The 26495-nt window shown below is 41.1% G+C and overlaps 1 protein-coding gene across 2 annotated transcripts in view; it reads right to left on the reverse strand.

Moving 5' to 3' along the window:
• Positions 1 to 26495, reverse strand: part of GRK3 (G protein-coupled receptor kinase 3) — a 76446-nt gene that overhangs the window by 20334 nt on the left and 29617 nt on the right. For both annotated transcript variants that reach the window (XM_055797977.1, XM_055797978.1), the window contains exons 3-10: positions 18881 to 18954; positions 13875 to 13976; positions 12731 to 12805; positions 11147 to 11208; positions 9871 to 9922; positions 9162 to 9253; positions 6316 to 6415; positions 658 to 736 (exon numbers count right to left, since the gene is read on the reverse strand). In XM_055797977.1, the coding sequence (XP_055653952.1) occupies positions 658 to 736; positions 6316 to 6415; positions 9162 to 9253; positions 9871 to 9922; positions 11147 to 11208; positions 12731 to 12805; positions 13875 to 13976; positions 18881 to 18954 (636 nt within the window). The remainder of the gene's footprint in view (positions 1 to 657; positions 737 to 6315; positions 6416 to 9161; positions 9254 to 9870; positions 9923 to 11146; positions 11209 to 12730; positions 12806 to 13874; positions 13977 to 18880; positions 18955 to 26495) is intronic.

Raw genomic sequence — 26495 nt, forward strand, 5'->3', positions numbered from 1 at the left:
CAGTTACTTGAATTTGACCGACAGCTTCGATTTTAATGCAAATCTTCACTTGTGAAACACCAAAGCCTACAGGATATGAGTTCTATTTCTCAATTAAACTTCCAGCTTTGCAACATGGTACACACAGATGTATCCAGCATCTTTAGATGCTTACTGCAGGACCACATTTGGAGTTTGAGCATGAGTCCTGGAAGTGCTGAGCATCATCAGCAAGTAAGGGCACTGCAGTATCTTCTTTCTCTTAACTCTGTCGATTCCCCTCTGTGTGTTCTCACAAGAGCTATGCTAAGCATTCCAGGTATCATTTCATTCCTTTGAGGAATACTTCCCCCATCAATTTTCTTTGCAGAGCTCTTTTATTTTTACTCTGAAAGCTGTGTCCCTGATCTCCTCGTAAATTTCTACCCATGACTATAATTTCCTTAAGCTTCCAGCCTTGTATACCCTTTGACATCTTTATTTAATTATGTTATAAGGTAACAAACATTTTCCAGTCTGTTCTACAATTCCCTGGTTTAGATCCTGGTTTACCCCTCCTGCTCGCAGGCTGATGCTTCACACCTCAGATTATTTTTCCCTCATTCTCCTTATGATCTCAGCAAGTCCTCCTGCCAATATTTCTGTAATGTTATAATCATCTGCATGAGTCTTGCTTACCATTCATCAGGTCCAGAATGAAACAGAGCTTGTCAGGGGTGTGGAAGGCATAGGTCATACACACTATAAAAGGACAGTCCTAAAAGGAAAGGAGCAAAGAGTTCATCTCAGACAATAAGCAAAGTACTTCTTAGGAAAGCTAAAAATACATGTGATGTTCTTCCCATTATTTTTGCCAACATTCATAATAATTTTCTAAAGCTATTTGTGTACTAACCTACATACTGGGTTGTTTCACTTCCAGTTTAGACACCTTAGATTTTGCTATCTCATTTCAATAAAAAAATTAGAAAAGCTATGAGGAGCCAAAGGCTTAAAAAAATGCAGGTAGCATCTCTATCTTCTAAAGACTTGCACCTACAGCAGCTAGAAATATTCTAAAAAGATTTACCTGAGTTTACACTAGACTTACATGAAAGATACAGCAAAGCTAAACCTTTAGGCCAGCTGAGAAAAAAAATTAAAGCTGTTCCCCTGACATGTGAAGGATACACACTATTTCTCACAATTGCATGGTGAACGTTCAGCCATCGGAACGCTGACCAAGAACATGAGTCACGTCACATACAAAAACCCAGAGGAAAGAAAAATTTCATCCCCACCTATACATTAAATGCAGCTATACCAGTAAGACCCTGAACATGCTGCTGCATTGCCCCTGCAGAGAGGTGACAGCCAGGCCTTCTGCCACCCACCGCTGCCCTTCAGCTCCCCAGCAGCATTTGCAACAGATAGTTAAAAGGAACATAAATACACTAGGAAGGAAATCACAACTCGGATGCGTATGCAATGCACGAGAAGCAAGAACAGCAAGGTCCACATGATGCAAAATGCAGAAAGAGTGCGCTGGGTGCAGATTTAAGAACATCGTTGCAGAGCGGCCAGGGCAGGGATGGATTACATTCCCACCTCCTGACACACCTGAACCCTAATGCAGATGTTTAAGACAAGCAGCCATAAAAAATACAGCTGGACAAACACCTCTTTACTGCCACTGATCTCTTCACTGTGCTGGCACCTCTGCAACACAGCAGAAAGTTGGCAGACCTTTCTCTCTTCGTTAGGCTTATATTGGATGCAAGCGGCTAATTAACGGGGGTGGCTACTACTCTGTTGACCCCTTCTGCAAAGCCATATGAAACCAGGGCTGCCTGCAAGGAAAACCTAAATAACGGCTGTGCTATCAAAACACCCCATAGCACCAAAAGACAACGGTCTGACCCCAAAGCGTGGAGGCCAACAGGAAGATGAACCAAGACAAGCTTAACTGCTGACGAGCAAGGACGGCACTGGAGGAAGCATGAATGTGCCCTGGTGTGACTTAAACAATGTGTTAATTATTGCAGTATTGATAGTGAAAGCTCTGGGAATCTCTATCAGGAACTGGTTTCCTTCCCAATTTAGAAGCAGCAAAACACGGCGGCCTTGGGCAGAGCGGGGGCCGTGGGGGCTGCCTCAGGGGGCTGCCTCGCCGGCCTGGCCGGGCGGAAAGGGAGGGGACGGACACCGGCCCCCCCGGGACAGGTCAAGTCCGTTCATACTTCCACAAGGCAAAGCCACGCAAGGTTACAACAGAAAGCTTTATCTACTTGACTGCAACCCCCAGTGATTCCCATGCCCCTGCTGTAGCGTTCAAACCTGTGTTTTATTGCATGCAGTATATATTATAAATTCTGTGTATATTGTATTTATTGTGCAAATACTAATTCCAAAGGCACCCCCTGCAGAACACAGGCACATGTCTGAAACACCCTGCACAACATGCACGAAAAATGCCTGATTGCTAAACAGTCCTGGAAATACAGAGACTGTAGGCAAGGCAGTAAGGCATCTAACAAAAGACACTACATCTCCTTACGAACTCTGTATTGCTCCTAACTACAGACTGTTGTAGTCACCACTTAGCTTCAGAACAAAAGCTTTAGTAGAATTATTAACTTAATTTTCTGAATCAACTAGATAATTCAGAAGTGTCCCCGAGTGGGCTTCCTAAAACTTCAGAGCAATCTAATTACTCAGAAGGATTTAGTGTTAGAATTTAAACACCATACACAGAAAAATAAAAGGGTGTTTCTATACCAGAACATAACGTGCCCATATTTTTACGGATCTCATTTTTAAAAAGAAAAGAAATCTGCATGTGCAACTGTGAATGCATAATTCATTTTTGTGTAAGCCTTCCTCATTTAATCACTACCTTCTCATCGTTTAACAGAGAGAAGGAATTGTAGTACTGTGATATTTTTCTGATGCAAAAACCACTGCAAAAGACTACTTTCCAGCACAGAAATAAAACAAACCTATAGGTACTTTTTTTAAATGAAACATACAGCAATAAATCAAATTTCCCAAGATAATATTACTTTCCTGCAATCAAACTTCTGGTCTGAAAAAAAAAAGTGACAGTATGACAATGTGTGAACTAAGAATAGTTCGGAAACAGTTCCTTTACATCCAAACAATCCTGGATTAAGTCCAAAAAATATGCTGAAGACAAATGAGTGGTAATAAATTATGTGGAAGGTAAAAAAAATAATCATAATAACTATACAAAATTGTAGGAATGTAGTTTTAAAGATGTTAGCACACTAACAATTACTTTAGGAGGAAACCTTTGACTGTGACTCCTTCCCATAACCCGAGCACCCGGCTTTAGAGCAGACCCTAGAAATGACACCAAAAAGATAAAAACCTGTTCATGCTGTAGAGCAGCTGTGCGGCACTTCTAACTAAAGGGGAGCTCGCTCTGATGGGTCTCGCTCGGAGAGATGTACAAGTCAAGGCTTAAAACACCAAGCTACTATCTGCCATTCCCAGATATTCCTTCAAGTGACTATCAAGATTTGGGAAAAGATTCCATTTTTGAGTGAAATCGAGACTCCTACAAATCTCGGTACACGTGAAAACAAAATACCTGTTCCTCTGAAAAGAGCCCAACTTGATTTATTATCTCGGATGTTTTATTGTTCACTTTTGCTGTACCTCCTATTTATCATCCCTTGGAGGGAACCTTGCATCCAGTCATTAGTCAAATTATCTCAAAAAGAGCTGAGTAAGACAGCTTAACTGCCTCTTTTTTTTTTTCTAGAACAAGAGAACTGGAAGACACAGTGGAGCGGAGGCACAGCCCTGCAAGGCTCCTGGTCCTGCAGCAGCCTGCTGGAACGACTACCTCCTGACTGCCAGGAAAAGATTTATTAAATAACCACTTCCTACCACAAACAGCACCTTTCGGCAGTTTGGTTTTATACAGCCTGCCAGCAGCGATGGTCTCAGCGATTTCAGTGTTCAATTTTTGAACAAAAGTTAGGCAAATATTGGCTATTACAGAAAATATTTTTTTCTTCTTTTAACAGAAAGTAGAGTATTTTCCCAACAGTGCTACCTTCTAAGAACTGCAAAATGCACTTCCAGCCTCCAGACTGAACATCTTTATGGGAGAGAAAGACAATGCCTGTATCTTGCAGGAGAGGAAACACAAACCTCAGCCACAGTTGGTTACACCAACAGCCAGCGACAAAGTCAATATACCCATGGCAAATCCAAGCAATGCTGAGCCCAAGTTCTCTATTAATTAGGCCAACCCAAGCAGTTCCCTCTGCTCTGTAGAGGTGTCTGTCATACTTCTGAGCTGTAACATTACCATGAAAAGTTATTCTCACAACACAGCCATGACGTACTCAAATTTGGGAGCTCTCTACTCAAGAAGCAGTTGTGAATGCCAAAATTTGAGGTGGATTAACAAAAATGATTACACAAACGTATGTGTAATCTGCACAGCTGTTACTATGCATTTTGCAGAGACATCTGGATTCCCTGTTAAATGACTAATTGTGCTATGATGAACTTCCCAGTTCCATTTTGTTGCGGGCAGCACATCAATCCTGTTCATTCAAACCTAAGAACTTATATTCAGGAATGAAATGAATTATCTTACCCTACCACTTTCAAACCTATTTAATTCTGCATATTCAGAATGCTTCAGCATCTCTTGCACTGGCAGGTGTACCTAACCTGAATGGGTCACATTTTGTATAAAATCTCTCTTTTCAAACTCTTCCTCAAATTTCTGAGAATCTAAAAGAAGTTACACTCTAATGAGCTGATAATCCTTCACAAAAAACACCAAATGGTCTCCTTGCTTCTTTGTTGCTAAATGACTAGCTACGTGCTATCATATAAGAAAGCTGGCTCCACCATTAGCATCCTTGCGAATAATTTTGTTTTCGAATTGCTAGACATGAAAATTCACATTCAGTACTGGAGCAACAGTATCACAAATTAAAGTTAATAGGAGAATTATTATTAATTATCGTTATGGCGAGACGGCCGTCAGTCTCTTCTCCCAGATAACAGGTGAGAGAAGAAGAGGAAACGGCCTCAAGGTGCACCAAGGGAGGTTTAGATGGGATATTAGGAAAAAAAAATTCACTGAAAGGATGGTCAGGCATTGCAACAGGCTGCCAGGGATGAGGTGGAGTTACCATCCCTGAAGGTGTTTAAAAGATGTGTAAATGAGGCATTTAGGGACATGGTTTAGTGGTGGGCTTGGCAGTGCTGGGTTAACGGTTGGACTCAATGATCTTCAAGGTCTTTTCCAACCAGAACGATTCTATGAGTCTATAATCTATACAGTTCTTGTTTCTGAGAATAAAGCACAGCCTATGCTCTCTCCCATTTTGCAAGCCAAAGCAGTAATCCTCCTGCACCACAGACAGTACGCTACTTGCACACCAGTTGTGCAAGCCTATAACAAAATCACATGCCAATTCCTTCCCATGCTTTAACTGCACTGGGAAAAGGGGACGTGCAAACCAAGTATTTAATTCCTACATCACAGCAGTCACGAGGAAATTTAACCTTTTTACCAACATCACATGTAACCATGGTGATACAAGCCGATTGTCAAGTTTTGTTGAATGAGGGCAGCATACGCGGTAGGCTCTGGCACTTCAAAGCCTGCTCTGAAGCTGTCCGAGTGCAACTCACTGCGGCTGCTGCCCAACTCCTCTTCTGCTGGTAACATGACGTGGTCTGGTGAAACCAGTGCCCATCGGGTTGCTTTTTATGCACATTAGTGATACTCCTAATTTAAATAGACTTGTATGCTAAAGGGGCAGACTTATTTGGTACACCTTCATAGGTACTCAGCTAAAGCATATGAAAAAAAAAAAAGGAAAAATTGGATAAGCTAATATCAAAGTCACAGGAAAGGGAGGGCGAACAGGTAACTGAAGTTCTTCTCTGAACTAGCACTCTATATACTACAAAAGTAGTACATAACTATAGCAGAAAAGGGAATTATTTTACAAGACAGCCTAATGTTTTGGGTAAGTTTCAGATAAAAATACTAGAAAAAAGAATATATACAAAACCACAAACGGAGGGGGAGAGAATCAATTACCTAAGAAATGGGAACCTCCTCAAGCCTCTTTAGCCGAGACACTCACTTGTGTAAGCACCCAAACTGAAAAACAAGCTTGCTTTTCAATTTTTCTTTCAGACACATTACTAGAACCAGGGGGAAGGTTCCAGGGGGGTTTAATTTTGCGTGTCACACAGCCAAATAGATAGAATATGTATTATATGTAACAGCCTTTATATTATATGCAAAGAAAAAAAAAAAAAGGAAAAGAATAACAAATCAATGATACTTACCCCTGTGCTGACAAGAGACAGCATAATTCTTTCATTTAAGGCTAATGTTTCTCCTTGCTTCATCTTGATTCTCTTCTTATCTAAACATTTCATTGCATACCTGAAAATATTAACCATGCAGAAAAAGCATCAGAAAAAATTTCCTCCTATGCTCAGTATTATTCAGTAGCAGTTATGCCATGCATATTTACAGTACAAGCTCTTTAAAGACTTAAACCCGGTACTAAAACCATCATTACACGACTAAACAAGGAAACCTCAAAAATCTCCTCAAGTTAAAACATTTTCAACAGAAGCCTCCTAACAGAGAAATGTGCTTTAACAAGTAATTCTGCATTTGAGCAACCACGGTCATACAGGAATTATGTACCATACATTCAGTTCTTAATACCTACAAGCAAGGATTTGCCATATGAATTAAGTAACAGACTCTATTACAGTTCCATTTAATTCTAACAGTTTCAGCTCTGCCAGGAAAGCAATATCTTGAACACATGCTGAGTTTTATGGGTATTTTTTTTAAGTTTTCTTTCTACTCAAAAAAGGTCAGATATACACAGGAAAGCTTTTTTAATTTTCTACCGTCTGTATTACATAAACTAATAAAATTTTGCTCAAAAAAGAATGTTACCCCTAACAACCATCAAACGAGAGCAGGATATAATATAGTCTGGATATTTTTTCAAGATGTTAGGTGAGCCCACTATTAGACAACAGCAAGAAGGACACGTGTGCTCCTGCACAGAAGATTTCTAGACATGGGCAACCACGGATTTTTAGGCCACCGGTTTTAAAATACGCTCAGGAAAACACCACGTTACAGCCCTGCATCAATGCTAATCAACTGCCTACACTGTGACAGCTCTGTACAGAAACAGGGCCTCCTGTCACCTTCGCCTTGCACTCCCTAAAAAAGCCACGTCATTCCTTGACATGCAAGTGTTGTGAGTGGGGGAAGAGTGAGCGTGAACATACTGGAATTTTAAGCTTCCAAAACAAGGAATATATTCACAGCACGTGCCCTTGCTGAGGACTCTGTAAATGATGACTATAAATAACATTTTACATGCTACCCTTTATTTATGCTTTGACACCGCTGATCAAAGCAATGACTGGGGCCATTGAAGGCTTGTCCAAGTCAAGTATCTCGATATCTACGTGCTCAAAAAGCACAGCTACCCCTCCCCCTTCGGACTGCTTTCTGCATGGTACTTCTGGCCCCTGTCAAATGTCCTTGAAGGAGGTGATGTGAAAGAAGCCTCAGGTGTGTCTTTGTGGGTTAGTGAAACACCGATGGCATTTACCTTCGAGGGGTGGCTTCCCAAGCTCCTTGCAGGCAGTAAGTGCAGCAGAGGCAGCCATCTAGAGTGGACGGGATCTGGATTAGGGATGGGTAAACAGGTTTGGATTAAGAAAGAACTAAACCAAACCTCTACCCAGAAACTGAACCGAATCTAAAGGTTTGCTTCAAATTTGAAAAAGGTTGGTTTTCCCACATTTCGCTTCCCTTTACTCTATTTAAAAATACTCTGATAAAAACTGTCCTTTGCTTCACTTGCTAGTCCCAAGGTTTATCCACCTCCTGCCAGAGTAAAACTCAGACATCAAAACGACTTGGGATCTGAGAGCTACCGCTTCAGGGTGGACAACTACTTAGTGTGGCTCAAGGTAAATAAAATGTTTATTTTTGTACATGGACAAATTGACAAGTTGTACATGGACAAAAAAGTATCAAAGCAAGAATAAAGACAGCATTGTTAGTGATAGTATTAATATAAATACTTGAAGTCACTGCAAAAACACTGAGCATGATTGCAACATTAAGATGTCTTCCACTTGTTAATAGCTTAGAAGTTTATTATTATCAAGGATGCCAAGCACACACGACTGCCAGTGAAGCCAGCTGTAATTGCAGAGACTTGGCACTTCAAACACGCCATGCTTACTTAGAAGAGAATTGTTTAAGGATGGTCCCTGGACTAAAACTGTTAGGAAAAAAGTGAGATGAAAGGGGTTGGGTGGGGTGTAAATAAATAAACACACAGATAAATATTGAGAACAGTTTGTTGAATCAATGCCTAGGTGTTCAAAACAGAACACAATGTGCCTAGAAATTGAAATCTGATCAGAAGAAGTGTGTGAATAGAAAGTCCAGAAAAAGAAAAGAAAAAACCCACAGAGGGATGATCTTGGAGTTCCCACTGAGAGCTCTGTTAAACAGAAGTTCAACACTGGAACTATAATCTTCCAAACATAAGCAAGGGTCACTGCTTTTGCCAGTGAAACGTGCTCAGCAGGGCAGAAACGTATGCAATTACACAAATCTGGAACACCACATTCAGAATCTGCCCAGGCACAACCCTGAGGTCATGTTCCTGTGTCATCCTCCGACCCTTCATCAGCACCAGCTACGTGATGCGCTTTGTGGCGAGAAGAACAACCTTCACCAGACGAGAGGCAACACCTCGCACAATCACCACGGTTTCCACAAGAACATCGTTCTGCACTGTCAGGCTCTGATCCAGGAAATCATTTAAGCACATACTTAATTTTAAACACATGTGCAGTTTCCATTAATTTTGACAAGACCATTTAAATGAAGGATGTGCTTAAGAGCTCTGCTAGACTGAAGCTCCACTGCATGGCACGTAACACGATCAAATATCAAACTAAACTTAATGATGATCCAGAAATCAGAACCTCTTGGGATAAAATTTAATTCAAAGAACTACACAGTTATGCGACACTGCTTTCCAGTGATTTTGTAAGAAATTATTGGAAGGATTTCCTTACTAGTTCAGAGTTTACAACTACCTCTAAAATAAACTGTGTGTATATATACTCACATTTTTCCAGTGTCTGCTTTTCTGCAACCATACACTTCACCAAATCCCCCTCTTCCTATTATTCTATGTACACTAAAATCATTCATGGTCAGCTGTAAACGCAAAACAAAACAAAACAAAACCAGACTTCATTTTTCAGCATTCAAAAACTCACTGTAAAAAAAATTTAAGTAATCTATTAATGTGTTAAGATACTTAACTACTGTAATTTATATAGCACTTGTTGTTTTGGAAAAAGGAGCCCCTTAGTGTTTATATTTCAGCGAACGTGCAAGGACTACAGTCCGAAGTATAAAGAGGACGGATGGGACTGCCGCTGGCAAAACCTGTCAGTCCCAGTGAGGTTACAGAGCGCTGTCACCGAGCACTGCAGGGGGACAGAAGCAGAGGCCGGGGTAAGGGGTGCTGGGGATGGCAGAACTGTAGGGGGGAAAAGGAGACAGAGGGCGTTGGGGGCTGTTAAAGAGCAGCAATACTGGCAGTTCAGTTTTTTTCAGCTATTATAAAAATCAAAAGCTCTTAACCCCAGACGGGCAGAAGGGACGTCCAGAAAGGAACCGTTAGGACTGTACATCTAAGAATAGAAGAGCAGAGAGGTAACGTTCACCGTACTCCTTAATAAGACCTTTTCAGAAGCAGTATTCAAAAGCCAACATATTTCTTTCCTGTATCAGCCTTTGACAAGATAAATACACTCGCAAGTACTTACATGAATATTTAGTTCTACGTTTTTCCATTGACAAAATCTAGTAAACTTGTCACTGTGGAAAAAGAAGTTTAAAAGTTGTCTGAGACTACTGTGTAAAGTATTATAGTAAATGTCAAGACTCTTGATATTTAAAATAAAGTTTGTGCTAGGGCGTGTTGCAATACTTAGTAAATGATAGCCTTCCTTTCAAACAACTGTAATCTTACCCCCACCAAGAAAAACAATTTCTAGGCAGTGCACACTTAATATTTTACACCCTTACAAGAGAAGGATATCAGATAACTTCATTTCTGTAATGGTAAGTGCTCAGTATGTTCTTGCAGCTCTCTTTCAGATGGTTTTTAATCTTTAAAAACAACTAAGTTTGGAACTAGCAAGCATTTAAATTACATAAAGAGAAAGATAATTATAAGAAAACAGAGGCAGCTTGATTTACGTTAATGAACCTCCGTATACTCCAAGGAATGCTTTAAACTCATTTTATCTTCAAATAGGAAAAACATCAATAATACCACAAGCTGTTGCCAAAAACAATGGTTTGCCATTTCTACATGAATAATTAAGTATTTGATTTTCAGAGCAAGAAATACCCGTTCTATGGAGGCATTTTCACATTTCAGCTTGGTTGCAGAACACCAACAAACCATTTCACACAGTGTATTTGGCTGCTGCTGGACGAGAGCCATGCTTTACAGTCCCTGCACGCAAGAGCAGCTCCCTTAAGGCTAAGGGGGCTGCTCAGCTGAACCAGGTCTATGCCTAGTCTTTACTAGACCATTCCTGCTGAATTGCAAGGTGTCCAGACACTACCCAGAACGACTGGGTCTCTCAGTCACACGCACGAGAGAGTTATTCATGGGAATATCCCCTAAGATGAGGATAACAATATCCTCATGAGGATACTCCCATATGAGGATATCCCCATAAGATGAGGGTAAGAATCAGATTCTCTTACTCTCCTAAGAGGATATCCCATAAGAATATCCCCCAGAACACAGCTCTGCATTTTTAAACCTTTGAGCTCAAACTGCAATCTGTTATTACTGCTACATGGAGTGACAGCAAAATCTATCATCTTTACAATTTTCTCCGGTCATACACCCTGACATTAATCATGATATACATCAAAGCTAGTAATTTGCAGGAGCTTGCTGATAATACATTATTAATTAAACTAAGTTGATCAAACATTTTTAGCCTTATTTTACAGCAACACAAGGGACCTGGCTCCCTGCTACATTAAGAAGAAAGCTCAGATAATATGTCACGTTCATACCTTTCCATAAATTTTTGAAATATTTTTCCTCGGAGACTATCACAAATTTCTTCTATATATGGCTAAAAAGGGTTAAGAAACACGATTAGTATTTAAATGTACAATAAATTGGTATGCAATACAACCCATGACATACAACTCATGTTGGCCCTATACAAATACAGCATTTACTGTGTTTTCTTTGAAAAAGGCTCAATAAAGCATTTAAGCTTCATTCAGCTTTTGGAACCTGAGCAGGTGGCCTGAAGTCAAACATAAAATACTTTCAGGAGCTAGAAAACATTAAATGTTTGCCGGGGGGGTGGGGGGTGCTGTACAAAACCTGTATCAAGCACCTGCCCATGGACAGGAAGTCTGGCAAAACAACCTCAGTATGGTCCTTTTTTCAAATATATTTAAACAGAATAAATGGACGCTCCTGTGGATTCTGCACTTCCCAGAGTTGTGCTCCGGCTTCATCTTCTTGGTGCTTCTCTCCTCTCTGTCCTTACTAAAAGAACCAGCACCTTCAATTCCCAAGTGACTTTTTCTAGAGAAACACTTTCTCATGATGTGTGATGGCATGCAAGCAATCTCCAATCCCAACCCAATTAGCGGTGAGATATAACACAAGCAATGTAGCTATCACTTTGTCAGTTCACTTAATTGCAACATTAAAAACTGTTCATTGAGCAGTGAGAAAAATCAGGCAGAGGCAATCTGCACATTTTTGCAATATATAAAAATATGTAAGATTTACATCAAAGAAATTTAAGCTCACAAGCACTGCCACGACTGATGACGTTCATTATGTGCCAAACCACACTGCTTTAAGGCACCTAGCTATAAAAGTTAGCATATATCTAAATTCCTTGTCTTGTATCTATGTATATTAGAGCTGTAACAATACAAGAAATATTCCACTTCTCATTTATTTTCTAAAGTAAAGAGCAACAGAAATGATGTATAATTTCACAAACGACCCAGAATACCATTTATTTTTATATTCAAATGGAGAATATGCTAAACCCGTACTTTCTTTTGGCAATCCAGAATTTCAGAAACTTTTTAGAAAGCATCACAATTTTAATGGTGCAGATACTCCTGTGTGGATAGCTAACTTTGGATTTTGTCTTGTGGAGAGAGAGAAAAACATGTGAGATCACAGACATGCTTAATTCCACATCAACAACTACATAAACAACAATTTAAAGTAAAAGGAAAAATGTTTTCAAAAGACTTCACATTACTGAAACGTTAAGGCAATTTCTCCACTATGCAGTTCGATTTATCCTGACAGGATGTATATCTCCCTGATGTAAAGTGATTTCCTATAAATCATTTAACGGCTTAAAATTACATAAATCTAAAAACTATTCTGTTCATATACCAAGGTATAGTTTGTTTTCATAAATGTGCTTAAAAATATTGTAGGTAAGAATAGTAATTTGCATTTTTTATTTGACTTAGAAAAACACTCTAGTGTCACCATTACACCAAAGGGTATGTACCAGTACCACTTATTCTGTCTCCTGAAATAATGAGTACAAAGTCACTTACTGTCAAATAAATGAAGAAAACTTGAACAGACTGTCTTAACCTCACCTGAAAAAGGCTGGCTGGCACTTGTTTCTTGGCTAAATGCGTTTGTACATGATCTACAGCTTGTTTTGAGAAAGGCTTTGGGGAAAAAAAAAAAAAAAAAGTATTTCAAACGGTTACAAATGTAAGAAGTTTCATTTAAGATGTGCAGTACTGTTTTCTTTTAACCACAGGAAAAACACACGTACCTCAGAATGAATGCGATATAGCTTCCCCTTAAGTATATTACTGTGAAACATGCAAAGACAGATGCAGACATGGATGTTTAACCACTACAGAGCCAATAATGCAGGCTTAACAAAAAAGTGCTTAAACCCTTCATCCAAAGAACCATACCACTCGGGTAAAACACACGGCAAGTTCTTCTTTGAAATAAGAGCAAATGAAACTGTTAATACAGACCAACGGGCCAAAACTTCAGCTGGAGGAAAGGTCTGTTTTCATTGACTTTAATAAAGGTGCATCCATCACAATGCAGCCTTTAACTCACCATACCGAAGCTATGAAGCGTACTGCCCCTAGTATAGTATGAAAGACTGCTTTATGACCAAACAAATAATAAAAAACCCCAAAACCCAACTATCTTTGTGCGACCAGTTTTAAACAAAATCTCAACCTTTACACTGAGCTTTCAGAGACACCGAAGTTCAACATCCAAACTGTCCTGCAGAGCACCAGCAGCTCACATCTCTGAGGTTTTTGGGGGCAGGGTAGTTGCTGGGTTGGGGGGCAGGGGGGGTTGGTTAATGTATGTGTATGTGTGCAAGTATATATGCACACAAACTGCACTCACTGCATCATATTTTAAAATAAGAGATTTAGTTTGAAGAAATATAAAACAGATCAATCTCCAAATACTTCCTTTGCGTATTACCAAGTTTAATAAAAACCGGCACACACCGCCAATATTTACACCTCGTTACTGAAAATAAAACCCAAGGAAGGAAAGCACTCAGCCAAACCCAGCCCCACAGACTTCGAACAGAATTCCAGGGCACTGCAAGTATGTGAGCAACAATTCCTTCATCAGTAGTCTTAATTGTTCTCTTAATGAAATAGCAGTTATATTGAATTACCACTGCTTGACAGCTACTCAAGTAAGGCCAAGAGCAGTGTGAAACTGGGGTGATACTGGGATGATACACACATGCGAACAGGAGAGGAGCTCCTTCATTATGTACGTGTCATAAATCTGCCGACTTCGGGTCAGACGCTCATCCTCAGAATCCAGTTTCTCATATTCTTTTATCTGCAATACAAGACAGAACAATCCATTAGATGAAGACATTTCTAACCATTTTGCATTACTTGTTTGGTAAAAACATGACTTTGGCTGAAGTTTTATTTTACTTTATTATTTTCTTAATTAACACTTAAAGAAAAACCACCTGCAATACCACAGTTACAGTGGACCTTAGATTTCCCTTCTATCTTCGAATTTTTATGCAAGGCAACCGATTTGCTTAAAATTGCTACAAAGCTTTATTTTCTAAAAATTGAAAAGGACTGAGCTAAAGCAGCATGTTTTCCTCCATCTAACTTTTGCCAGAGTACAAGCCTGTGCAGGGGAAGCCAGAAGTTAACTGCACGAGAAGACTGGACCGTGCAAGGAAAGCGAGATGAGCAAACGTGCCCGGCAACCTTTCTGAAGGTTTTCTTCCCCTCTGCTCAGCTCACAGATGCAGAGCACTGACCTTGCTCCTCTAACACTCAAGAGTGCTGACCCCTTTCTCAGATTATTTCATGCAATGCTCTGGCTATCCACAGCACACCAAAACGCGCCCTTTTTCCAAGCTCCCAGGGCTAGCAGAAGAGTTGCAATGTTATCCAGGCAGCGCAAGCATCACCTGGTGAGAGCTCTCCGCTGCCAGCACAGTGCCCAAGCATCCTGCTCCAGGGTAACGACAGCACAGTAAGTACAGATGTCCAAGCAAAAATATAAAGCACATTTCAAAATGTTCACGCAGTTCAGCTACATGTTGAATTTGAAACCTCAAGGTGGCCAGAAAGACAGTTTCACAAAATATATCAAATTTCTTTAGGTGTGATACAGGAGGTCAGCATGTTCCGGGTGAAGCAACAGCAATCCCATATGGTTTGTTTACAGAACAAAACCCGATAACCAGTTCCAGAAAAAGCCCTCACCAAGTCCAAGGGTCCTTTGGAGTGTGTTTAGGGAAAGAGTTCTTCCAGAACTGACAGAATGTGCAAAACCGTCCAAGATCTTTAGGGAGAATGCTCAGCTCTGACATGCTAGACCTTCCCAGCACCAGCCTGTGAGGTCCCAGGATCCAAATAAATCTCAGTGTGCAGACATGCTCTGGACCCCTACACTGACTCAAGAAAACCAAAGCAGAGTCAGACCCAGCTGGATTTCATTCAGTGCTTGTTTGAGAAGGAACAGGCCACGTCAGAGCTGTCTGTACTTTCAGCCTACAGAATAAAGCCTGCACAAACGATGTACCAGAGCATCTCCTTCTGAAACAGGGAGAACATGCTGGCTGGGCTTCCAGGGACACAAAGCAGGGCTCCGCTGTTCTGCCAGCCACGCTTCAATAGCAAGAGCGGCACTGGGGTTAACAGAAAGCGCGTCACTGAGGACTTCTAAAAGTAAAGATTTTTTCAAAAAACGTGGTCTGCCTCTATTTCACAATATACTTCTTTTTCTTCTTCATTCAGAGGCTGCTCCTTTTGCATGATGAGCTGTACTTCACAGCTCTTGAACAGGTCTCCAGGTGACAAATTCAATCTGTCTTCGAAGGTGAAACACCATAATTAAACTCTGTATTCTAGCTGTAGTCCTCTTGTTTGCTGACTGTGATAAGGCACCAGTTCCACCACGATTCACCATCTGTGACTTCTTCCCCCTTGGTACCAATTTATAATTAAAATCATTCAAAACATCTTTGCAAATAAATATTTTTTAATTAATGCAATGCCACAATATAACTGGAAGTACAGGAGAAAGCCTGATGCACATCACACTGTCCAACTTGAACACAACCTCCTGCCCTTCAATATTTGGGTTTTTCAAACCACCTCACTCCGCACCCAAAGTAGAGGGGTCTTTACAGTGAGCTTTTTAACCAAAGTCCCTTCGTTTTGTAAATGTTTGAAGGAAAGGACAGCAGGAGACAGAAGTCCCTATCAGCGATACATTCCTGGGCAGGCAACTCGCTGTCTGACGCCTCTCATCACACAGATGACACACCTCTACTATGATCACATTTAACACACATGCCTGACATATTCACAAGCTAATTTTACATGTTTATTAAATAGAACATTACTGTACCATGCCAAAAAAAGATACAGCAATATGCAGAGCTAAGAGCATCACCATTTATAAATGTAACCTGTCTCTTCTAGCAGCAGTTTCCACAGTATTGTTCCTGACCCAGAGATAACAGACTGTCACCATGTATTTCAATGCTTCCACAGCAGACTTCAGTTCACCTCCAGAAAAGTGTCTGACAAAGTATCTTTTCAAAAATCAAAATCAGAATGCATTAGTTTTCAAGCACCGAGAAGTTGGTTGGTTTTTTTGTTTTTTTTTCCTTGAAACTTATCTGGATGAATCACTCATCCAGTTAAATGCTTGATCGTGACTTAAGCTGCAGTAACATGAAATCCCTGGAGTACACAGCCCTTCTACATCATGCGATTTTTAATGTAGCAATGTACTCAAATTATTCTATATGTAATAAATGCAGTCAGTAAATTAAATACATATAAAAAAGAAAAGCTGCTGAATCCAGTATGTCACAGAAGAAAACACAATGAACTTCTCTTTAAATATCTTTAATGGGATTTTTTGAAAAGTACATGACAAAGCATTTAAATTCTTTTTAGGTTACACTTTGCTAATAACCTAAAAATACAATTCCAAATTGTTTCAGAGATAAAGAGGTGGCTAAAAATATCTTGCTAAACAATCTGTTACAACATGCCTTTTTGATTACTTATGACAGTGATATCTTCAGCAGATAAAAAGATGGAAATGACAGAAAAGGATGATTCTTTATTGACAGCGAGTATCTAATTTGAGTGGGGGAACCGTAAATGGCAAAGGGTTTATCTCCAAACTGATAACCAGCTTAGCCTATCTGGTGCCATTAGCCTACTAGCAAGAAAAATTTTAAATCATCAGCTTAAGCATAATCCAGACAAAAGGTTATCCCAGGCAGCATTTCTAATTAATACTGAGCAATACAGGCTGCCTTTTAATAGCAAGTGTGCATGTTTTAACTGAAACCAGCACCTATGATAGGATTAACTACAGTTTTATATTTAGAGTGTCACAAATATAACAAGGAATGAATGGAGCGATTAGACTCATCAAGTTTCCTGAGCGGTCCCTGCAGAAGCGCTGACGGGGCGCTCTCAGCCATGGAGAGCTGTGGAAGAGCACGACGCGCTCCTCCCGTGCTCCTCTGAATTATTTATCCTGGATGCATGCCTGCCTGGGGCACGATGTCTGTTTCTCCATCGATTATTCTGTGACAGCGGAGTACAACTGACCTTATCGATCTAAAGCCACCTCTCGTTTCACTCTTTGGATCCCCTTACCCATCTGCAGCACTCGACAGGGCTTTTCTGCAACCCTGCCACAGCGACTCCCAAGAAATCTCAGAAGCTAGCACCAGCCTCAGCTGTCCTTCCATCCCTCCTGCAACACCACGGACAGCTGTACTCTGTTGTCTTTTCTACACGCAAAAGGATGTGAGAGAAAGGCATGAAGCACTGGAGAGCGCGATCCGAAGAGCAGTAACGTCAGTCAGTCGCACCTCCTCTCCTACAAGCCCAGGCGCTCAGCTACAGACAACAGAGCACCGTCCCCTGTCTGGGGGATGCTGCAGAGACAGAGGTGCCTGTGACTGTCAGCACAGCATTTTGGGTGTCTCATTGAGGCAGAGAGAGCACAGGGAAACCCTCAGGGAGCAAAGCAAGGGATGCAGAGGACCAGATATGCTGCATCCACTGGTGAATGAGACACAGAGCTGAGCCAGAGGCTGGCCATGACTCCCACAGCACCAGCTGCCAGCCACGCCAGGGATGAACAAACGGCATCAGGGAACCATGCCTGATCACCTGCTTTCGCTCTTTGGGACAGTATAAGATAAATCTGCTTTAATTTTAGGCTTTCTGCCTTTAAGGAATATCTCCACTTTGTGCAATAGATACAACTCCGTGCCCCATGTCAGCTGTAATAATAAAAAAGCACTGGGTTTGCTTTCAGGTCTTTTTGAAAGAAGGAATCCACTGTCGTAATTCCACTGAGAGCTGGCAAATGTTACTTGCTTTAACTTCATCTCTGTTTTGTGGCAGAACTAAGATTTATCATCATTTTCACAGGATCAAAAGCTTATCCCATCTCAAGGGATCAGATATATTTAACAAGTAGAGACTGAGATGAACCTAATTTAAACTCATTTTTTATGAGTATTTCAAATGACCTGTAGCCAGAGTGTACCTTATGATAGAAAACATCAATAAACCTAAAGATATTTTTACCTCTATCAGTAGTCTTTCCCTTTCCATCATTCTCTCAGTATTTTCCAAGTCATCTTCTGACACGTGAATGTGGTGAATGAACATTTGATTAAGTGGTTGCTCAGGTAACTTTCTTCCATTGTTTTGTTTCCAACATATTATTCCTTAAAACTAAACATACTTAACTCTTGAAGGATGAGAACTGCAACAGTAGCTTTTAAAATGCTTTGTTAGCTTATATTTAATAAAAAGAAAGTTTCAGTACATGCTAATAAAAGCACTGTTAGAAGTTGAGCAAAGTAGATTTTTTCCTGCAAATATTCTAATTTATAAGGGCAAAAAAATCACTTTGCTACTCCCATAAAATACTCTGTAAGAATACTGTACCAAATTACCAATTTGATTAAATAGTTACACTGCTATTTTTAAAAGTATCTTGGAAGTTTTTTCGAATGTTAGTTTTGTCCCTTTGCGACGCAATCATTACTATATAAAATATTGTCTCATGAATCAACCATTCCACTACAATGTTGCAATGACTCAGAACAACATGTGTGCGTCTCCTTCCCTCGCAGGATCCCCTGCCCGAGGACTACAGGGACAGCCTTCCCCAGCCTCGCTGCCCTGCACAGTCCCAAAACTCCAACAACGGCTGCTTACCTCTTCATAAAACTTCAGTTGAGGGACAGCTTCATCAATCTCGTTCATGCAATAGTCTTTAAAAAGCAAAAATCCTGGAAAGAAAAAGTAAAAAAACAAAGAATTTCAGAAAAATAGGTATCATTATTACAGTAACTTGTAAAAAGGGATACAAAACCACCCAGGTAACATCATGAATCGTATATACCGGTGTTAGTACTCCTAATTGACAAGGCTTGGCAATACTGATTACCAAGCTGGCTCTACAACACTCTGAGCAGAAAGCGATCACAAACCTCACTCACCTCCTAAAGTCATATTAAGCATATTCCAATTTCTACCTGCTGAGAATTGTATGAGATGTTTACATAATGCACCAAAATATCCCATTCCTCTTCACGGATCAGATTTGGGTGACATTTTTATTTTTGAGAGTAAAATCTAGACACTATTCTCAGTTTGGTTTGTTTTTTTTTGTTTTGTTTTTTTTTTAAAATAGATTCACCTACATTCTGTTGATAAAAAGCAATCTCTCCTGCATACTGATTTTAGAATCACTGGGTAATGTTACCTCTAATAGGTTTTATAGCACAATAAATTACATCAGGGTCTTTATAGTTCCTTTGCAAGTCATTTAAGGCATGACCTCTGCAGCCTGCTGATGAGTGTTTTCCATTATAAGCATTTTAATGCACCATTACAAGCTTCAGCTCATGGAAGTACTGTCTTTACATGCGCCTGAGCTGGGACCTGCTACCCTTTTACTTATGTGGGGACCTCTTGTCACGGCTAATCTTTTGAGCTATCTGCAAGCCCCTCCAAGCTGTACCTGAACATGCTCTCAGTTCACTGCAGCAGGTAACACCTTTCCTTGTTTAGGGTGACTGCACAGTTCCTGAAATCACACCCAACTTCTGGAGGCAAGCCCACAAAAACGTAAATTCAAATCACAAAGCGAGCAAGAGAAGGCAGAGCAGCTAACCCAAGGGCTGGCACGGGCTGGGGACTGCTCCATCCCGCTCTCTTCTGCTCAACTCCTCTCCCAACAGGGCAGCACATCAAAATATAAGATGCCCCTTTTCAACTTAAAATATATATGTACAAAAGACCTACTTTTTTTTTTTTTAATTAAAATGTCATTGTAATTTGAAGTTACAGCAAAACTGTATTAACAACAACAACAACAAAGCAGCACATCACTGAAGGTTCAACCAAGAAATAATACAGCCACCACCTACAACATCTCACACTTTCCAGAGTATACCGTCTTTAAAAAAAAACAAAACCCACTTCACGTGCTACATAGTAATTTCATTGTAGTATGTACAGGAGAGCATTTAACTGCCAGTTAAGAACATCATGTCCTTTCAACTCCTTATCATCTAATTTTATCAAAGACCTAAATAAGAAAAAAACCCACCGACTCCTCAGAAGCAAAACCATTAGTCACAGTAGACAAAGCAATGCTGATGAGGCAAACAGAAGCTTTACTTTATAATGAAAACATTTCTTCCCGGTAGCCCCTTTAGCTCGATCTGGATCCCAAGTTAAATTTCCTATTAGAAGAGCTTGCTTTCCTGGGGTCCCCTGGATTTATGTTGTCAGAACCCAGAACCAGAACACCAGAAAAGGCATTATGATCAGATAACTCCTATACTTCGCTTGACTCATTTAGTTGATGAGGATATTTTGATATCTGGGTTTTGTTCTCTAAAAAAGGACAGAAATCTTATTAAGAGATTCTCTTATGAGATTCTCCAAACTTTCTAATGATTTTCAACAAAAAGAATCATTCTTGAAATATTTTATAAACAAATGTGCTTTTTTGAAAGCAAACCACCCAACACCAAATTTTCTGTTCCTTAAAAGCAATTTGCAATTAGAGTGCTTTTTTTTTTTCTTTCTCTCTCCTTTTTTTTTTCTTTCTTTCTTTTTAAAGGGCTGGTCTTAGTTCCCTTTTTACTAGGAAATGTTCTTAATAAGTTGCCTTCCCTTACTGCAGAGGAGACAGGAGCAACACACCAGAGCAGACCCGGTGATGCCCGTGCCTCACATGGTGGCTGGAGCTCCCAGCCAGCCACCAAACCAAGTCAGCCGTCACAGCAGGGCCACAAGGGCTCCCCCCAGGCAGGCACCCCAAGCAAGTCACAAACCGTCCCCATGGCTGCCAAAACCCAGGCAAAACCACCCAAAATCACTCATTGCTAGAGACAAATGGGGAGAGCACCCCTCCCCGTGCACTCCCCTGCCAGAGCAGTAACCGTGGCACGAACCCGGTTTTGAGAACAAAACCTGCCACTTACAGAACTGAACCTAATTCATTATTTTACACATGATCGAAACAGCAGTAGCACCAAGCAAAATAATGCTGAATTGGCCAAACTTTTATTTGGACAATAAACCAAAGAAGATTACAGTCGTGTAATTAAGAGACCAAAGAGTGGCACAAACAGCAATGAATGCAGTGAAAGAAAAAGCCCTGGCGTGGTCCCAGCTACTGGCTGTTTACCAAAAAAACCCACAAACAAAAAAACCCAAAAACAAAATAACCCACAAAGACAATTGTGGGAGGAGTGTGAAAATATACCAACACAATTTTTCAACAATGCCATGCCAGACATTTTAGCCCTGTTTAATGTCTTCCAAACTTTTTAATTATTGCAGAGAAAGAAAAGGTTCACAAGACCAGAGAACAAGCAACAACAGCAGGCTTATGCTGCCTGGGTTTTACAGCCTGCTGCTCACCAAATCTTTTTTAAACTGTATTGCTATGCAAAAAAACCTAGAGACATCCAAAACAAGAAGTTAGAAACTTTTATAAGTTATTAATATAGTCATAATGTTACAGCCATATGAATAAATACTGAGAAAATGCTGTCAGTCAGGTTCCAGCGAAGATGAGCAGAATTACTACAGCAGCATTTTAAAGAGTATGATAATTTTTTTTTTTTAAATTAAAAACTCTGTAGTAAAATAAATTATAGCATGAAACATCTCTATTCCTTGAAGTTACAAATGTTGTAATTATTCACTAGCAGCACACCCAAGATATTCCAGAATCACAGAATGGTTTGGGTTGGAAAGGACCCTAAAGACCACCCAGTCCCACCCCCTGCCCCGGGCAGGGACACCCCACCCCACCACCCCCCCCCCCCAGCCCAGGCTGCTCCCAGCCCCGTCCAGCCTGGCCTTGAGCCCAGCCAGGGATGGGGCACCCACAGCTGCCCTGGGCAGCCTGGGCCAGCGCCTCGCCGCCCTCATGGGGAAGAATTCTTCCTGATATCTAACAAATCAACCCTTCTTCATCTTAAAACAATTATTAAAACCATATCTAAAACAGGCTTGCAGGGAACGCCAGACAGTGGTTCCTCCAGCCTGGCAGCACCCCGAGGGGCAGCAGGGTAGTGGGGAGCGGACGGAGGGAGCGGGGGCAGCCCCTCAGCCCCCGCGGGTGGGCACCATGCACGGGGCTGAGCCCCCTCCCTGTCCTTGGCTCAGCCACATTTGCTACAGCAGGAGGTCACAGGGAAATTCTCTCACAGCCAGAAAAACAGTGAAGACCTTTTTTTTATTGTAATTTTTACAAGTTTCGGGGGGTGGGGGGTGGGGTGGTGAGTGGTAAAAAAAAAAATAAATACACCAACCCACACTTTAAAAAGTCAGTAGTATCCAAGATGAATATTATTCAAGCACTTGAGGAGTGTTTAACAAATAAATTAAAGCATCAGCTTTCCTCAACTATGCACCACTGTCTTTTCAGGGGGAAAAAAAAAAAGATTCCTTGCAAGAAATGTTGTTTGATACCAATTACGTTGACATAAAAGTAGCTATTTCAAGTTTCCTTTGAAGAACCTATGGACTGGAAGCATTTACGTACCTATATTAAGATATACTGTATACACACAGGCAGCTTGTACAGTCAAAAAACCTGAATTTCACATGGACCAACTCCCCTTGACAGAAAGGTTTCTAGCATTATTTTTTAAAAGATATGCTCTAATGAACAAATAAGAAGTAATATGAACCATAAGCTTTCCAAGCAACAGTTTTGAAAGCTAGACACTGCTCTGCAAATAAGCACCAGGTTATTTCATCTACAAGTTTTCTATTATGTCAGTGTCAGTACGGACCCATACCTTACAACTGGAACCCACGTATTTTGATTACTTTCAGGAATACGTTTCTAACAACTATGTGATGGTGCCTGCACCGGTCACCGAAATACCATCTGGTGGCTTTAGCACTGGAAAAACACTCTAGAACTGAAAGTAGATAGCCAGCTGCGGAATTCATTACTGCTGCTGAGGCGGCATTGAACAAAGCAATTGCTCGTCCCGCACGGGAGCTGTGCCAGCCGCCTCCGGCAAAGGGGTCCAGGTGCTGCAGCAGCCCTCTCCCCTCGCTGGGGAAATGAACTTCCTCCCCACTACGACATTTTACATGTGATTGACAAGAACCAGATTCTTTTGAGGTTTTTAAGTATGTCCTAATGCTTGGCTAGCACTAGGCAACCGTGAGTGCTCCTCTTAAAATTAGCAACACAGACATCGGGGAAAAAATTGTAGGTGTCCAGCATCACCTTTTTCTTCAGCAGCTTGTATCTAGAGAAGGATAAACCAAGTGACGGTGTTCTTTTTAATTAATTGATAATCTCACAGTTAATGAGATTATTTTTTTCCACTTGTCTCATGAAAACAGGGCAAAAGGGTGTCAGGTCAGATATTTCCCGTGTCAAAATGACAGTCACATCAGACAGCAAAATGCAGGCAGCAAAACGCATCCCTCCTTGCCCTGCCTGGACAGAGGGCTGCTCTTCTGCGCAGGCTGGCTGCTGGCTGCCTGGAGCAGCTGGATCCCATGGCTGCGCCGGGAAGCAGCTGGAGGAGGCAAATCGCTGCCACGGTGCCAGGAAGACGGGAGGTCTGATGGAAAACTTTATTTCCAGGGATGATTGATCAGAGGCTGACGGCTAGGGACAATAAATGAAGAAGGATCTGGGGACTGTAAGATACTCTTGCAGAGCCTGGAGGAGAGGTGCGTTAAGGAAAAATCTTTGGGGAAGCCGACAAACAAAAACAGATTGCCAAGCGATGAGAGCGGTTTTTAGTGACTCGTAATTGCTTCACTGAAGATTTACAACGGAGGAAATCAGAATCAGAATCTCCACTACCCAGTCAAGAGTACTGCTCCAAAGGATCTAAACATCCCAAGTATTAAGAAAAATTCAGAACATTTCACGGGTAAATTCTTCATTTAACAAGTCCTACTATTCCCCAGTCTTTTTTTTTTGAATGATTGGCCTTAAAACCATTAGCTTTTCTACAGCACAAATGCAAATGCAAACATACTCCTCCTCCTTCTCTGTTCTGTGCTTGCAGCTTGTCTGACCACACAATCCACATCCCCAGGTATCAGCACACTGGAAATCTTCCCACTGTCCTGAATTCAAACAAATCAAATTAAAGCTTAATGTTCTCCATCGTGGAAGCATTTGTTTCAACCTCCCATTGTATCAATGGATTCTGCACTTCCACTGCAGCATAAAGGAAATCTCTTCTTTTACTGATGTTCTTAGATTGAGTGAAAAATTATTAGCCAGAAACTGTAGCTCTCAGATAATAGGAAAACTAATTGACAGATGCACCATTGAATAAGTGACAGTAGTTTCAAGAAGTTCAAGGAGAACTGACAAAAAGTACAATAAGCACAGTTAGCTACACGGAAAAATAAGACCAAGAACAGAAAGCAGGAATTAAAAAAATGATAGCGTTAAGTAACAGATAAAAGGAACCAGCAATTATTTATGAAATAAAGATGCTGACAGCTTTTGCGTTAAAGATTTCTTCTTCTATGCTATGTAATTTCTGCAACAACCAGATCACTAGTTGTTAAAGGAAAAGAAAAATATTTTTTAAAAGCTTTTTCTGGTAACACCAAAGTGATGGATGATATCAATAATACCTACATGCGACTGTGAGACAGCACCTAGCTCCAAGCCTCTTCCTTCCCTGTCTCCGGACAACAAATTTTTCCCCATTATCTTTTCTGGACAATCCTGCACATCTAAGCTTGTCAAATGCCATTAATTGCACTAACTCTGATTACCAAGATAAAATGTCTTTCAAGGAGGGATAAGGAAGACCCTTGAGTTTTGCAGCTTAGTCTTAACTGGATGCTCGCGACTGGGTATGGATGGGGAGATGCGGTGAGCAGCCGAGCACCAGTGGACTCAGGCGAGAAAGCCTGTGGCTGCTCGAGTAATCAGGCCATTCCCACAGCTCATCCCAACTGGACACAGTCCATTTCACAAGTCTGGGGGGGGAAAGGAGGGAAATTAAGTTAGTCTATCTCTTTTTTAATAGGCCATAATTTTTACTTCAATACTTATACCACATAATTATGTTTTTCTAACATGATTTCAGAAACTTTACATGAAATCCTGACTCTTAAGTCAAGGGCAACCCCCACCCCACCCCCGAATTCATAAGCCCTGCTTTTTATTTCCGGAATTCAGCACTTCTTACAGTCAGGCCTGGGCAGAGAGCAGAAATGCAGCTGGTGACCAGCCTACACACTTCTGCCAAACCTGGCCTGGCCACTGACACCATGTTCCGAGCTGATTTTGGGTTATACTGTTTCATTACTCCAAAGCAAGCCTTCCACACTGATCCTCGTCCCACGCGAGGTTTCTACACTGCCCACGCCACCTTTCTCCCACCGAGGGGCCGGCGGGTACCCATGCCAAGCTGCCTGTCCCCCACGAGCCTCCAGCTCCTCCCAGGCTATCCCAGCCGACAAATTCATCCATTTAACACACTCCATCAATGAAACTTTCAATTCACACCTCCACAGTTGCCTCGCTTTGATGCCAGCCCAGTGCTTCTTAGCAGCCACCCTCGGCTCCGCAGCGAGACCAATGCCCGTGGGCTGCATCCACCCTTGCACAAGCAATGCTCCACCTGGAGCGCCCCCCAGCCAAAAACAGCCTCCCAGCACGCGACTGCACTGTGCCGAGACCAATAGAACCAGGCACTGCTTTGCCACGACACAGCATATTTAAAAATCATCTTTTGTTAGCAGAGCCCTTTTTTAAAAAAAAAAAGAAATAAAATCTGCAACGTAGAACCCTCCTCTTACAGTTTTAATAAAGATATGTTGCCCTTTCCACTTGTAAGGATTAAAGCTGCCTGATTTACAGCTACTTGTAATTTTCCTGCCCTGCTACTAGTGCTATTAAAGCAGGATGCCTTGCCCCACCGGCGGGCTGGGCAGGTGCTGAGCCACCAGCAGCACGGCAGCACCAGAGGGGCCAGTGCTGGCCTTCTGCCTCCTCCTGCAGTCTAAAGGTCATTTCTGCACTCATAATGCCGTATCTTGGTCTTCACGAGAATGTCAATTAACTGAGAGCATGGAATAGTAAATATATTAAAAAAAAAGTAATAATGAGGAAATCCATAATAAAACAAACCTTGCAGAAAACTACTTATCTAATTCTAACTGGAATTTTATTAGTATCTGATTCAAACACCCTTTTAACAGGAGTAAATAAAAATCTTATTAAAACAAACAGAAGTGACTAGGTGAGACAGCAGAGCTAAAAATAGACGTGTTTAGCACTGACATAAGTATTCATAAT

This window comes from Falco peregrinus, chromosome 2 (genome assembly GCF_023634155.1).
Source record: "Falco peregrinus isolate bFalPer1 chromosome 2, bFalPer1.pri, whole genome shotgun sequence".
Classification (NCBI taxonomy): Eukaryota; Metazoa; Chordata; class Aves; order Falconiformes; family Falconidae; genus Falco; species Falco peregrinus.